At 42.8% G+C, this 15,272-nt stretch overlaps 2 protein-coding genes across 2 annotated transcripts; one reads left to right on the top strand and one right to left on the bottom strand.

Moving 5' to 3' along the window:
* Nucleotides 1–209: 209 nt before the first annotated feature.
* On the bottom strand, nt 210–5,537 carry LOC115627852. The gene is made up of 4 exons (XM_030523713.1): nt 4,800–5,537; nt 2,691–4,261; nt 1,672–2,627; nt 210–1,610 (listed from the first exon to the last, which is right to left on the bottom strand). The coding sequence occupies exons 1-4, from the start codon at nt 5,368–5,370 to the stop codon at nt 251–253; spliced, it is 4,458 nt and encodes a 1,485-aa protein (XP_030379573.1). The 5' UTR covers nt 5,371–5,537; the 3' UTR covers nt 210–250.
* A 737-nt stretch (nt 5,538–6,274) lies between these two features.
* On the top strand, nt 6,275–8,784 carry LOC115627782 (NEDD8 ultimate buster 1). Its single transcript, XM_030523592.1, has 4 exons — nt 6,275–6,674; nt 6,754–7,215; nt 7,276–8,067; nt 8,135–8,784. The coding sequence occupies exons 1-4, from the start codon at nt 6,555–6,557 to the stop codon at nt 8,642–8,644; spliced, it is 1,884 nt and encodes a 627-aa protein (XP_030379452.1). The 5' UTR covers nt 6,275–6,554; the 3' UTR covers nt 8,645–8,784.
* Nucleotides 8,785–15,272: the final 6,488 nt, after the last annotated feature.

The following is a 15,272-nucleotide window of genomic DNA, read 5'->3' as shown; positions in this document are numbered from 1 at the left end:
AATAAATAGAAAGAGCATATATGTAATTAATGTAGAGATGGGCGGATTAGCCGTGTCCCTACGTAAGTAATGTCACTTGATTTTAATTGTGTTCAAATTTTATTTCGCATATACTTGGGGCGAACTCGGTTTGGCACACACTCCTTTCGATTCACATAGTCATAGAAATGAAATAACGAATGGCTGTATAATAAATACGGCATAGCGGCTTAGAAAATATAATATGGTTCTTTATTGTGTGCAAGCGATGTCACATTCTAAGTCGCTTCCAGAAATCTTGACTACTATAAGACCCTTCCGGGCTAGTCGGAGGGCTGAGACTGGACACCAACGGTTGTGGCGGCTCAGTGTTGATTACAGAGGTGCTCAGCAGGCGTGCGTAGGAAGCACGCAACTCACGGCTCGATGGGCTTCCTTGGCAGTTCGATTTGCTGCTATGGCTAGGACTGCTTCCATTTATGTCGCCGACAGTCGGGTAAATTTCCCGCGTAGCGAAATTCGGTGACTTTTGGCATATTGGTGAAGTAGATGCGATTAAGCTTGTGCTAATCATTGCTGGCGCCGTGTGGGGTCGTCTTTCCAGTCGCATAATTTCCATTTTGCCCGATGGGGCACTGGCAGGGCGTGGCGCTTTTGTAATCGGTTGCTTCTCTATCGGGTCTGGGCTAGAGAACAGCACTTGCATTTTGGCCATGGAGCGTTGCAATTTGCTGCTGATGGATGTAGTTTCTGGCGCTGACAGTTGAGCCACATCTCCGCTGCTCTTCTCCGAATGCCGCGGACGTGTTGCATCCAAAATGTCCAGTGAATCGCTGCAAGTGCCACCGCCGTCGCCGCCATTGCTCGAAAGACTGAAGCTTACGTCACTAGGATCTATTGCAGAGGGCATATCACTGATTTGCTCGGGCGGCCTACACCGATTGATAGCAAACTGGATGCGCTGCATCAGGCGACTTATATCATGGTCGCTGCTTGTCGGCGTTGTAGCGGTGCTCATCTCTAATGGGGTGAGAAGATGTGGTCTGACATTAGTAGATACCACAGTACTTCCAAAGCTTGCTTCTATTCGATCCACGCGTTTCCGCTGCTCTATTGGCAACTCTGGCAATTCGGGCAGCTTAAACTTCTTTATTAAGCCGGAGTGCTGCTGCTCTATCGGCAAGCTTGGCAGCTCGGACAGCCCTAGCTTGCCCATAGAGCAGGAATTCCCGGCACTAATCAGGCTTTGTTCCTTCTCATCCTTATCCGGCCATCCATTAAGCTCCGCTAGAAGCTTACTTCGTGCCTCAGCAATGGCATTGGTAAAGTGATAGCTGTTCTCTTCCTGTTCAGAGCCACTGTTTTGGGATGTCTGCCCAGCTAGCAGCTCACGATCCCGTTGCAGTGTCTTCACCCGCTTTTCAATCTTCCTGACTTCGTCATCAACGTTGTCGTTACTTCGAATGCGACGATGCCATTGCCGAAAGCTGATCAGTGTCTCGTTGAGTTGTTCACATTGTGCGGTAGTTCGCTTAGTAGCCTCTTGCTTCTCATCATGGGCATGTTCTAAATAACTGAAAAAGCTCTCCTCCAGCAGATTGCTTTCCTGCTCCAACTCCAGCATACGGTTTCTGTAGATAAAGGTGAGGAAATTTAGCTATATATATGAATAAGTATTGAATAACTATTTACTTAGCGCTAAGCAGCACATCTTCGAAGCTGGTGTGACCCTCAACTTTCTTCTGATCACGAGAAACTTGCAAGGAGTGCATTGTGTTCGTCGCCACCGTGTGCATCAAGGGCTTGGAGGACCCCATGGTGGTCTGGGTGGCGACTACTGAAGGTGAAGCAGATGGTGCTTGAGAACGCGCCGCCGGTTGAGGTTCCAGTGGCGCTTGATGCTGCGGTGGAGTTTGATGTTGCGGTGCTACTTGAGGTTGAGGTATTACTTCAGGCTGCGGTGCTGCTTGAGGTTGCACATAAAGTGGCGGGAGCTCTTGAGCTGGCAGTGATTCCTGGGGCTGTCCTGATCCCTGAGGCTGTACTAGCCCTTGAGGCTGTACTAGCCCTTGAGGCTGTACTAGCCCTTGAGGCATTACTAGCCCTTGAGGCTGTACTAGCCCTTGAGGCTGTACTAGCCCTTGAGGTTGAAGGTTTAGAGGTTGCGATGCTTGGGGTTGAGGTACTTGGGGTTGAAGTGCTTGGTGTTGAGGTGCTTGGGGCTGAGGGGTTCGATATTGAGGAATTTGATACTGCGGTGTTTGATATTGCGGTGCTTGATATTGAGATGCTTGGTATTGAGATGCTTGATACAAAGATGATTGTTTTGTTAGCTGGGGTGGTGGTTGCATGTGTTCTTGATGACTCCAAAAATGTTTTCCGGGCGGCTTTATTGTCGGTCGTGGCGTTGTGGCTGCACTAGTCACAGTAGTAGAACTAGCCGCCGACGTCGGAGGGGCCGTTGACAAGACAGACTGATCCCACAAGGGCTGTACCCGTGCCGCTCGCTGTGCCGCTTCTTCTGTGGCTTGCATTTTGTTACTCAAATTTTTCTGATGAACCTCGTAATGCTCAAGCAAACGGGAGATTTTATGTACCAAATCACGCGCCTCACCGGAGGAGTCGCGTTCGACTCGTCGGCACAAGGCCTGTCATAGTAGGGGGGAGAGGAGAGATAAGTAGGAACGGATTTTTGTATTGCAGCTACTTACACGCCATGAGACCTGCCGCTGACCCAGTCGAAGCATCTCGCTTTGATGGCGCAATTTGATATCATAAAGCTGGTCCAACCGCTGTTTTTGCAGCTCAAGTGCCTTATTCAACGATAATTCAACGCGCTCCAGAAACATTTGGCCACTAGTAGTGTTAAGCATCTCGTAGATCCATTCCTCGTAGGTCTTCTCCTTCGGCGATGGTGGTGGAGGCTCTGGTTCTGTTTGAGTGTGTACCATCTGCATCTTAATACTCTCCATGCTTGTGCCCACATGACACTTAATTGCTTGCACCCGCACTCTGTTCACTTTCGGCTTCGTGTTTGCCTGCACAGCCGCCTCACTGGTGAGTGGCTTTGGCTTTGGTGCTAAGTTTTTCTCTGCCAGTTGTCGTCCCTCCTGCTCACCCATATAATGGCCATGGGCAAAACCCTCCTTGTATCCCGCCTTAAAGCCTTTGTTGAGGCCCACTTCATGCTCCTGTTCCATGGCTAGGTTTAGCACATTATTAAGCGCTTGCAGACATGTGGACACCTCCACGATCAGTAGCTCCACTTTATCCAGTGCTGTACATATTTTGGTGGGTGGATTTCGTAATTGTCTCTGTTGTTGATTGTAAAGCTGACGCACCATAACCAGCGTCGCAACCTGCTCAGCATGTAGATTGGGTAGCCGAGGCACATTGACCGCCTGTGCTGGGACCTTGATGGGACCCGCTGGAGACTGCACGTAACCACCGATGGCGGGAGGGATGACAGGCTTCGCTGGCGCTATATTGGACGGCAGCGCCAACTCCGCCTCTGGCAGCTTCTTACCTAGGCGATATAGGCGCTCTCGCTCTCGTAGCTCTTCCTCCATAAGGCGGTTGAAGTTGGCACGGCTAATGACCTCTACGGGTGGAAAACAGCATTTAGCGAGTTTGTTTATCTCCCCCACCAGAGAGGTCAAATGGTTTTGGACATGATGCACCGATTGCGTAACGCGTGGTCCACAGAGCACAGTGCGACCATCGGCATCCAAAACAAGGTTCTCAGCCTGACCATTGCTACCTTCAGCCGGCTCGCAAGGCAGAGAGGTTAAAGGTGCTGTTTGTGTTTCCTGGCAGCACACACTAACCTCCACTACAGCCTCTACTTGAGCGTCCACCTGGTTTATCTCGGTCATAGTGCCGATATGCGTTACAGATAGGGGAGTCGGATGCTTAAAATGATAAATATCGACAAGTGATTTCAGCAAAGCAAATAGCATAGACTGATGATATTCCTGATAGTTGTGCTGCACTGATTGCCGCAGTTTTTCCAGCGGCTCCGTCTCCGTATTGAAACCCATGACGGCGGCCAGTACTTCCTGCATCTCCACATCGCCAAAACGAAACCCATTCCGGCCATCAAAATCGGGCATCGTTTGGCGATAGGGTGTTTCACTGCAGAACACGGAAAGCGTAAAATGACAATTTTGAGCGTACAGGAATTCGGCGACAAGCGTGAACAGTGAAAGCGAAAGAGGTGAGAGCAGCAGTCCTTGTTTGTTTTTCACAGCGAAGGCGTGTCTCAGCATGTGCATGTGCTGACCTGGTGGAATTAAAAAGAAAGAAATGAGTTGTAATATAAAGACTACAATGGTAAAAAAAGAGAGTTGCTAACTAAGAGACTGTCTGAAATTTCAACCGCATTTTTATGACAGGTACCAAGTCTACATAAGAGTGTTTCAATCGAAATTGATCACGCCTGAAAATTAATCAATTTCCGTATTCAAGAGAAGATAATGAGAGGGACATGAATATCGCAGATAATATCTGCTCTCAAAATAGAATAAATTCAATGATTGTACTGTTATATTACAAGTTTTATTTCTGCAGAATGATGCTATTGTATATGTGTACGAACTCTGCTGCACGTGGGCAGTAATATTTTTAAATCGTATGAATCTGATTAAACAATTCCGTCAGGCGATGCAAGCAGTCCGATAAAGAGTTGCTTAGAGATCAAAGCAATGTTGCACAATGCTTGAAGTCTCTAGATAATGAATGGTTGGAGGAAAATACAAAAATTTATGACAGGAAATGGCCCAATTGAGGATCAACTAATACCTCTTTTTCCCTTTACTCACCCAGTGTGGTGTTGTTAAACGAGGCTATCAGATCTGCACGCAAATGTGCATGCAGCTCCCGAGCAATGTCCTCCTCGTCCATCCAATTGCGGAATTGTGTTGCGAATTCGTCTGGTGGCAGCTGAGCTATTCTCTCCAGTTGCGCGCGCAGCACACCTTCATTCTCGGTCTCGGTCCCAGTCCCATTCACTCGTTGAATAACATTTACTTTTTGATTATTTTGGGAATTGTGTTTCAGAGCTTCGGCTTCAGCTATAGCCTGTGCTAACTGCAATTGTTGCCGACGCTGAAGCTGCTGCTGGCGACATCCGCACTCTGCGTCTAGGTGTAGTCCTTGGTCTGTGATAAGCTTCGCCTTGGCATCGCCACATGCTTTGTATTGGGTCTGCCTTCTATCTCTGATGGGGTCTTTAAAGCCTGTTCTCTTCTGCTGCTGGATCTGTCGCTGTTGAATGCGTTGTCGATGGATCTGCTGTTGTTCCCGTCTCCTGGCCTCTAACCTGCTTACTTTTTCTTTGTCGCTAGGCACCTTGCCGGTGGCTGCTGGGTTTTCCTTCTTTTCACTTTTCATTATAAATACTCGCAATTTGGTTCGCTTTGTCGCTGATTCGCTTTTTAGTCGTCGGAGGGCTACAACAAATTCTCGACTCGAAGAACTTTTTATTGAGCTGTGCTCATTGTGTGTCTGTATTTTTATTTTAGTTGTTTTTGATGTAGGTTGCACGGCCGTCGTATGACAAATAATTTGAGAGCTGCCAGCGTTGCATTTACCACCATTCTTCTCTTCGCTGCACAACGCCAGCACTTTTGACAGCTTGTGCAATGCCGACTGAATTTGTTCTTTCCATTATTTTGTCCTTTTAGGGACGGCACTACAAGCACGTGGAGTCGACGCGCCGCGGCGCTGCCTGTGTGCAGCGATGCGAATCATTACAGGTGGCAGCAGCTCGGTGTATTTCAGGGTGGTTATCTAGCGCTGGTGGTGAGCTCAACAGGAATATGTTCCTCATTTGGCGAAGGCGCAGTATAAATACGCAGTAATAAATACATCTCATGTTGTTTCACATGATCTACAGGCAAATTTTTCCAGAAGAGTACATAGAAATATTGCTATTTAGTTTTTATAAACTAAAAACGGTTCAAGAATTGCGAACGAGCTGAGAATATATTTTAAGGTATGTATTTATTTTTCTTGTTTCTAAAATATATTGCTAAAGACTTCCAATACCCAACAAATACTTCGGGTACTTTATTGAATTTAAAAAACCGTTGTCGAAGCAACCGCCATCTGTTCTCTGACAAAAGCTGACTGTTTTACATCGTTAGTGCATTTTAGTGTGACCATATAGCGATATATTGACAGCAGATGTCGTTTTAGATGACTGGCCACATTTCTTTGTTTGCATTTAGACGATTTAAGTTTTTATATTTGTTTTTTTTCGGGTAAATATATAAACAATATACCAACAATACGTTATACGTGTCAGAACAGATGGAGTGTGGAACATAAGCAAATGAAATAGTCACAAATTAGTATGCCTTGATGTATACAAGCGTGTATTCATTTAAGGTTTTGACACTATTTACATCTGTTTTGACACAATCTATTGAAGACCCAATTTACCCAAAATAGTGCGTACCTTGTACAGAAGTGACGTCTCATTGTGAAATTCTTAGTCGTTCACAAAAAGTGTTCACATTTCGGAAAGTCATCCGATTACAACCTGTACCGCCACCAGTACCAGCCCAACTACCATGTCCCAAATGGATAATATTTTTATACAAATTCGAGCGCGACTGCAGCAGCAAGGCATTAGATTGTGGGAAGAACCGTATTACTCCGAGGGCCTGGGAAGTATTGAAGCTGCGATGGAAGTAAGAGAGAATCACGGACTTAAACCAATTTAAGCCTATGATGTAAAACTAAATTGTGGATCTGTTTTAATTTTCACAGCAACTAGCAACCGATTATAGCATCCAATTGGGCATCGATGTCTCGCACTGTAGATGTGTGCTCGCCGAGCTGCAGGACAATGCATTGCGCAAGCTGGCCGCTCGGCGTGAGTTCAGCGAGACGGGCTTGGCGACATTTAAGGTGCGTCGCATAGACAATCGAGGCGGTACGACCACAATGGTCGATGTAAAATGTGATTTAAATGCTTTGGGCGCAGCTTTGCAGTTGGCAATTGCTCAAAAGCTTCAACTGAGCAACGCAAGCCATGTGAAGTGCATATCAGCTGGAAAAATTGTGGCTGCTGATGCAACGCTATCGTCGCAAGGCTTAAAAAATAATCAGCAACTAATTGTGATTGTGGGTCAGCCCGGTGATAACAAAAATGGCACTCTATACGAGCGCATTAACAAGATAAAGACGGATGTGGAAACAGTAGTGGACTCCCAACGCCAACTTGTGGAGGTGGGCTTCTTGAATATAACTCTTTTTATATGCATATATTTGTATGTTGTATTTGCTTAGATGGAGGACCAAGATGGTAATCCAGTCTTCCTGCCGCCAGACGAGAATCGTGCTCTGCTCATCGGCATGGGCTTTTGTGAAAAAGCCCGCGCGGCTATGCACCGCGAGGATTATGATGAGGCATTGCTGCTGCTGCTGGAGGCGGACGAAAAGTTTGCCACATGTAACTCCAAATTTCTTGAATCAGTGGACAACTATGCTCTTCTGAATCTAGATATAGTCTGGTGCTATTTGTGTCTGAAAAATGTGTCGCAATTGCCGGATGCAGAGCGCCGTCTTAGCATATGTGAACGCAGTTTTCGACGCAGCTATGGGGACAACTTTGCCCGTCTGTATGCCTTGAAGGGCAAAGCCTGTCCAGAGCGTGCGCTTATAATGCGACTCCACCTGCTCCAAGGCGTTGTTCTATTTCATCAAAATCGTCGCGATGAGGCCTACGAGCGCCTTGAAATTGCGGCCGCTGCACTTAACGAGTTAAAGGTGAACGATGAGCATTTAGTGCTGCTAGTAGAGATGGGTTTCGATGTCTGTGATGCACGCCTGGCACTGCGCTCCACATCTGGCGATGTAGAGCGAGCCGTGCAGTTCATACAAGAGCGCCAAAAAAAGCTGAACGAAGCGCGCCAGGACTCGAAAGCCGAGCGCGAAGTAAATCGCCGCTATGGTCATCAGGCGGCTAATGATGGCAATTGGGTTAATCCGCGCAGCGTTTGCGCCCTGACTGACATGGGATTCGAGCGCCAGCTCGTGGTAGAAGCGTTGCGTCGCACTGAAAACGATATGTCGCGTGCGGTAAATAAAAATAGGAAGACTAGCACAGTGTGAATTCGAAATTCTTAAATTCCTCCCATCTTTGCAGGTCGATATGCTGCAAAACCGCCCAGATGAGTTGCGCAACTCATTGCCCGTTGTGCCGGCGGCCGATGAAAGGCAGCTAAGGTCACTACAGAAGCTCGGTTTCGATGCGAAAGCAGCACGCGTGGCTTTGGAGACCACTCAGAACGATATAGATCTGGCGATTGTATTTTTGCTCAAAGCCTTCGAGAGCGAGGAAGAGTTGCGCAGCACTGTAGACCGTATGTCGCGTCTGATTGAAGAAGGCCTTACTGGCGCCACTGGTGCCGCCACCATAAGTGATCAACCGTCCACATCGTCGGCGGCCAGTCAACAAAGCCAGCTGTTCGACTCGCCCCGTTCTCGGGCGCTCATTGAGTCGGTGCTGCACAAAGCCAAAGCCGAAATGGAATCGTATAAGGCGTATAATCGCTTTAATGCGGACCTCACTCACAGTGATCAGGACTATCTGGATTTGCCGTTGGTGCAGGAGGAGCAGTTACTGGCCGAGTACCGTAATCTGCTCGAGCAGTAAGCAGTTAGCCAATGGCTTAGCAACATTTCCTTTCATGTTAAGTCTGGTTTTCTCAGTTTTTGTTTTGACTTTTTCATTAGATATGTAAATTAATTATTTTCGTCACGGCGAGCACGCCATTAAACCGGTTGTGGAGATAACTGTGATCATTACTTCTACATATATATGGATGTGTATATCTAGTAAATCGTCAGCTTATAATGCCAGTTAAGTGCATCGTTGGCCCGCCGTCGCAGATGTCACTACATGTGCCTTCCAGCGATGCATTAATCGCTATTAAAAATCTGTCGAGTTTGAAACGCGATTCGTATAGGCATGCTTTATTACCTGCCTAGCCCCCTACGACCCCGTCATTCGGCATAGCTGGAAATCCGATTCTGATTCCGTGCTGTCCGTCTTTTGTATGCTTTGTATTTTGTTGCAATTTCGTTCGATAGGCAAAACTTTCCATTCTTGACTTTTGACCGGCCAATTGATGTGCTTGTCAGCGCTTGTTACTGTCCGTTTATCGTGCTTTAAGGCTAAGCCGATTGGAGCTGGCTGGCGCTGGTGCTGGCAATTTAATTTTATGCAGAGCTGGCTCATAACTCACCATTTTGTCGATGCATAAGTGCCAGATAACTATCTTTTAAACATTTCTAACAATTGCAATGAAACATTACTTTCTATGTTAAAAAAAAGAACCCACTGTAAGTCTTGACAACCCAAAGAATTATTGTCTATTTAAGTATCTTAGGTGAGTCTAATTAAGGTATACCTAAGTACACTCATGTTATCATATCATATGGATAGAACAAAAAAAAAAAAAAAAAAACAAAAAAAAAAAAACAGGGACTTATAGCTTAAAACAATAATAATAACAAATATACAGAAATAATTGTTTGACATCAAATATACAATCGTAAATTGCAGAGGCAATCCTTTTTTTTTTTGGTACATTGTTTACAAATTAGCTTTAAGTACTGAAAGCACAAAGAGCTCGAATAGCCTAAGCCTATGCTCGTGATAATGTTCACAAAATAAGGAATGAGAGTGTGTTTATTTTATATTGATATTCCACTAAATATATATACAAGTATATGAATTTCCATAAAATGAAAGTCGTTTTGATGTTCCGAATGGGTAATAGTTATGCGAAGCCAAATCAGCTGCTTGATGGTTAAAATTCTGTCGAATTGTGAGCAATTTTTGTATTGCTGTCCAAATTGTTCCCTTAAAATGCCACGATTCGTTGATTTAATGTTATTTTGAATGATTTGGACTGATTTTTGCTATATTCATGCACTGTTTCGACTGCAACTTTAGATTTAAATAGGCTTGTTTACTTTGGATACTCACATGTAGATTGTTTTCCAAAACAATACTTATGTGTTCTTTCTTGGTTTTGTCCAACGTCATGTGGTTTTATTAAATTTCCCTTTGCACTCTGGTTGTATCCACCAGTCTTCTTTTCTCCGATCTTTTCTTTCTGTCGTCATTTTTCGAATTCATTGGTTCAAAATATTTCAGCAAAATTAAATATTGCCTACATGCGGAATATAAATAACATTAAATATTGTTATTATTTGTTATATATTTCTATAAGAGTTTTATGACAACAATTGAATGCCAGTTTGGTGCACTAAGTGCGTGTACTTTTATTGAGCATAAAGATATTTTCAGAACTAATACTTGATAACCAAAAAATTAAAATTTTGATCAAATAATGCACGATGCATTTAAAAAATGACTTATGCATATGATCAATCAAAAAACTTCAATAAATCAAAGTCAGATCCATTTTAAGGCGAAATAATGCGTCATAATAATGAACGGGTGGTCGACTTTATATGGCAAAATTGTTTCTACTACAAGGGACGTTCGAAAGTAAACAGGACTCTTTGAATCTAGCGCCCCCTGGTGGCGCTATCTGTATGTCGACTGGTGCGTTAGAATCTGCTATCTTTATCGATTGTCCAGTGAGAATTTCATGACATTTCATCGATTGGAAGTGAAGTTATTGCGTTTTGAGTGTCAGTATGTTTGTGTTATCGGTGCGAAAATGAGCTTCGAACAAAGAGCCAACATTAAATTTTGTTTTAAAAATGGTAAAACTATTACCGAAACATTTCAATTGATGGAACAAGTTTATGGCGATGATTGCCTATCCCGTAGTAGAGTGCACGAGTGGTTTCAACGTTTTCAAAGTGGTCCTGAGGACATAAATGACGATCAACATGTGGGCCAATCAAAATTCGTGATCACCGTGATGGAAATGGAGTTGAATATCTCCAAAACATCGATTTATCGCATTTTGACCGAACATTTGGGCTTACAAAAGGTGTGTGCACGGTTTGTTCCGCACAAATTGACTGACGACCAAAAATTGCTCAGAATCCGTCTCATCGATCGACGCTTGTGACCGATTATTTGACCAAAAATCACCTGATATGGCATCGTGCGACTTCTACCTTTTCGGAAAAATGCATTTTCCCATGAAAGGAAAGCGTTATGCAGACGTAGAGGCCATTCAAAAGGTTTGCACCGGCATACTGGCGGCCACACCGGCCAACGAGCTAAAACACTTGTTCGACATGCTTTTGGATCGTGCAAAAAGCTGTATTGAAGCAGAAGGAGACTATTTTGAATAAAATAAATTGATTTGCCAAAAAAACCATTTGTTCTGTTTTTTTTTTTTAAAGTCCTGTTTACTTTGTAGAACTCTATGAGTATTAAAACTAGCGGCCGAAAGTGAAACCAAATCGTTCAATGCTTACCATCAAAATATAGTGTAGTGCTGTTTTTGTAAGAGTTTGGGTTTAAAACTGATAAAGGAATAATAGTTTAGAAAATTCCTGATCATAAAAATATTCAATAGCATATTTGAAAGGACTGGCTGCAATTCTATTCGATGACGAAACATGTAATTAACAACAGACGATTTAATACACAATTGTGACATCAATTGTGTGCGTTTGTTTATGTTCGCATTAAACTAAGTATTTAAATACTTGGCCATTCTATAAATGTTTTTAGGGCCCGAAAATATGACATCAGCTTTTGGAGATCCCATTAAGTGCTTAGACAGTAAAAGCGAGTAATTAAAACTGCTTACTTGGCAAGTTACGAGTAGTAGTAGTAGGACCGAAAAAATTCGCAGGCCACACGTGGCTGCTCGATGTCGATCAGGCGGCTGCGTGTCGGCTGTGGGTCGTGCCCGAGTGCGATGTGCTTTATTTGCCATTTTCCGGCTACATAAATTACCATTCGATAACCAACAATTTGGGTGTCGTTTTGTTTCGCTATAACTTCGAGTGCTTGTGCTGTCGCTTCCTGAACATGCCCAACAATTTAAAACGTTTGTTTTTCGAATGCTGCAATTAAATTGGCCAAAAGTTGCCCCAGTCTTTGGTCCCCTCCCACCCCTCCCAAGCCGGGTGCAGAGTGCACAGCCGAGTTAATTAATCGATGCGCATGGGAATTCTGGGCAGCTTTGTATCTCTGGACCCTTACCATAGTCGGTCTCTTGGTTTTTTTTTTGTAGCAACTTTAATTGCAGATTGGTATCTTTTGGTGCGTTTGTCCGTTTGTATTATTAAACAATTTTTAAGTAGATTTCGGTTTTAATTCCACTTCTTGCCATTTAGCTGTGGCTACCCCCCCTCCCTCCCCACCCCCGTACCCACACACATTTATATGTATGTGTATGTATATGTATTATTTTTTCAGCTTTTTGACTTCTCTTTTTTGTTTGTTGTTTTTTTAAATGACTTTGGCAATTATGCGCAACTGATACGCAACCAAGCGCAACTTTTGGCCATTTTTGCTAGTCAGTTGTTATTGGCCAGAATGGTTCTGGTTCGTATAATTTAGCCGAAGGGCAAAGTGTGGAGCAATTGGGGAAAAAATTGTGCTGGGCTTTAAAAACTTCAACAACATCTGCTTTACGAATCTACTGGAAGATATCGATACACGTTAATGGTTAAAACGATATGCAGTTGGTCCCACAAACAAACACTTGACAAATGTTTTTCCTCAGTGCAGGCGGACGCACTATATTTTTATTTTCGAGCACTCAAGACAATCTAACAACCAACTGTTTGTTTATTGCTCGTAACTTACTGACATCGTTCCGGACCCCTGTAATGCGATTCGAATGCGGGTGCAAGTGCACTCGTATTTTCATACAGCGAGTCAGACAACTCGTCTGTTCCGAAGAAGCCTTGCAAAACATCTAATAAAACAATAGTGAATAATACATGGCTCCGTTTTTATTATATTAATCTGTTCATGAACGAATGTGTTAATAGAAATGAATGAAATTGTTTCCAAAAGGTTTGGCTCTTTTTAATTTGGTGTGTTTGTTTGCTATTGCAGATTTCAAAGAATCAAAATTGGTTATAAATAAATACGTACATTATAATACGTACTGGCTCTTCAAAGATTTTAAACATTGTTTCCGGTAGTAGCGTTAATCGTGTTGGCTTGGATTTGACTTCCGGCTTTCCAGTCGGATTTGACATTCGTTGCTCTTTTAATACCCTGTACCACAGAATGCTAAATGGTATTATACTTGTATAACACCTAGAAGCAGTATATGCATTAATTCTTTGATCAGCCTAAAAAGACGAGTCTAGACATGTCTAGACACTTTGTCTAGACATGTCCGTTCGCTGGAATATCCACAAGTATAAAGGCCAGATTCGCCAATCTTTGTACGCATGTTCTGCTGAGTCCGGGAAGGAACAAGTTTATGTTTATGATGGTTCGGTAGTAGTGCACATTTGCTTCATGAAAAATGAAATCTATACCCTTAGCATCTAGATCCACCTGTCCAAGATCTTTTATTGTATTCCTTCAAAACTCCTGCAATTCCTAGAATTTCGTTCTTGAATTCTTTTAGAAACTACAAGTATTTATCCATTTTTATCTTCCAATAAAATTGGCCAAGCATTTTATGCCAATCCTCTGACAGCAGCTGATGTTTTTGTTATAATTGGGGGCGCACACAAATTTTCAAGAAACTTTCCTTTACTGGATTGACACATTTTGTATGGAAAATAATAGATGGTATACTCAAAAAAAAAAAAAAACGACTTTACAATATGTTTCATGTATCCTTAAAATTCGTTTTCATGAAAGTTTGTTTATGGAATGCAGTCACCACATTTCCTAGATGTTAGGAGGAATTTATTCAATTATGTTTTTTTTTTTAATGTCACTCCAGTTATTTAGTAAAATGCCCAGATTGAAATATTCGAAAATAAAAATGTTTGTCAATTTGTTGACTGTAGTTCCTTTTAAGGACACTCCACTTATTTGGCAAAATCTTTGCCATCTTTGCTTTTTACTTGTTCGGTTTTGTAATTTGTTATTGTCTTTGCGCCAAAGGACAGACATCAGTCTTTTAATCTGCTCGCTGTTCTACAGATACTTATGTAAGTTATTTACATAGAACTAGACAAATCGATTTGCAACAAAATATTAAACAACATTTTACATACTTTATAAAAAGTTGTACAACAATCTAAATTCAATCGATTAGTTGCATAATTGTTTGTATTTCGCAATAAGTTGGCGTATATCCCTAAAGGTACTCATGCTTTAAAAATATTCCCTTTGAAGCCATGTTAATCGTACTACAAGTATACCATACGATTTGACAAAATAGTTAAAAATCGAGGCAAAATGCTAATGGAATAATGGCAGGGACGTTACACGGTTGAGTGAGTTCAGTTATGATTATAATAAATATATGTACAAGTATATTATATATCTATGGCGCATTTATCGCAAAATGTGGCAGTTTATGGCCATAATATGAATTATTTTTAATGTTATATTTGGAACGAGACACCGAAAAAATGGGCAACTAGTATTTATATTTTTTTCAATTCATGGAACTATTTCCTGTAATTGGAGTTATGCTGTAAATGTCAATTGGAACAGATCGGACGACAATCTTCCGGGCCATTGCGCGCTTTTTGGGTCAAAGTTCAGTACGGTAGCAAAATACTGGTGAGTTGGCCAGAAAGATTGCTGCACGCAATTCTCGCTGACGGCAGAAGCAAAAGAGCCAGTGCGACAGTGAAATACCCTGTAACCAGCTTCCGCCGCCGTTATCGCGCATAGCAGAAGCAATAAGAAGAAAAAGAAGTAGAGCGAGTTGCTGCTGCAGTTTGATTGATTCTTAGGATTATTCTATTTAGATAAAATTTCAAATAGAGATAGTAGAGAATTATCTATGAATGACGTGTGCAAAGCTTAGTTTATGTAGCTATGGAATTTTTGGTAGTATTGTGACGAAATACCATAGCGCAGCAGGGGGACAAAAATAATCAAAGTAAATCAATTAATGCTGTCCAGAATCTACATAACACGTTTGGTTTATGGGGTCTCCATTTCTGTAATCCAGGCGTTCATCCAAATGGACGAATATGTGTAGATTGACTAAGAACGCATGTACATATGTGTGTATATATTATGGCTGTTACATTTTTAGCACGAAATAAAGATACCCTTTTTACGCTCGGGTACAGGGTATAAAAACAGTTAGCAGCAGCAGCAGAAGCGGCGGCAGCACGCAAAGCTACAGACAAGCCGGCAAGGTGGACGGTATTGTTGTTGGCGCTGGGAATGGGCGGACGGG

This window comes from Scaptodrosophila lebanonensis, unplaced genomic scaffold (assembly GCF_003285725.1).
Source record: "Scaptodrosophila lebanonensis strain 11010-0011.00,11010-0021.00 unplaced genomic scaffold, SlebRS2 tig00000098-arrow-pilon, whole genome shotgun sequence".
NCBI lineage: Eukaryota > Metazoa > Arthropoda > Insecta > Diptera > Drosophilidae > Scaptodrosophila > Scaptodrosophila lebanonensis.
This window is presented reverse-complemented; position numbering and strand designations above follow the sequence as displayed.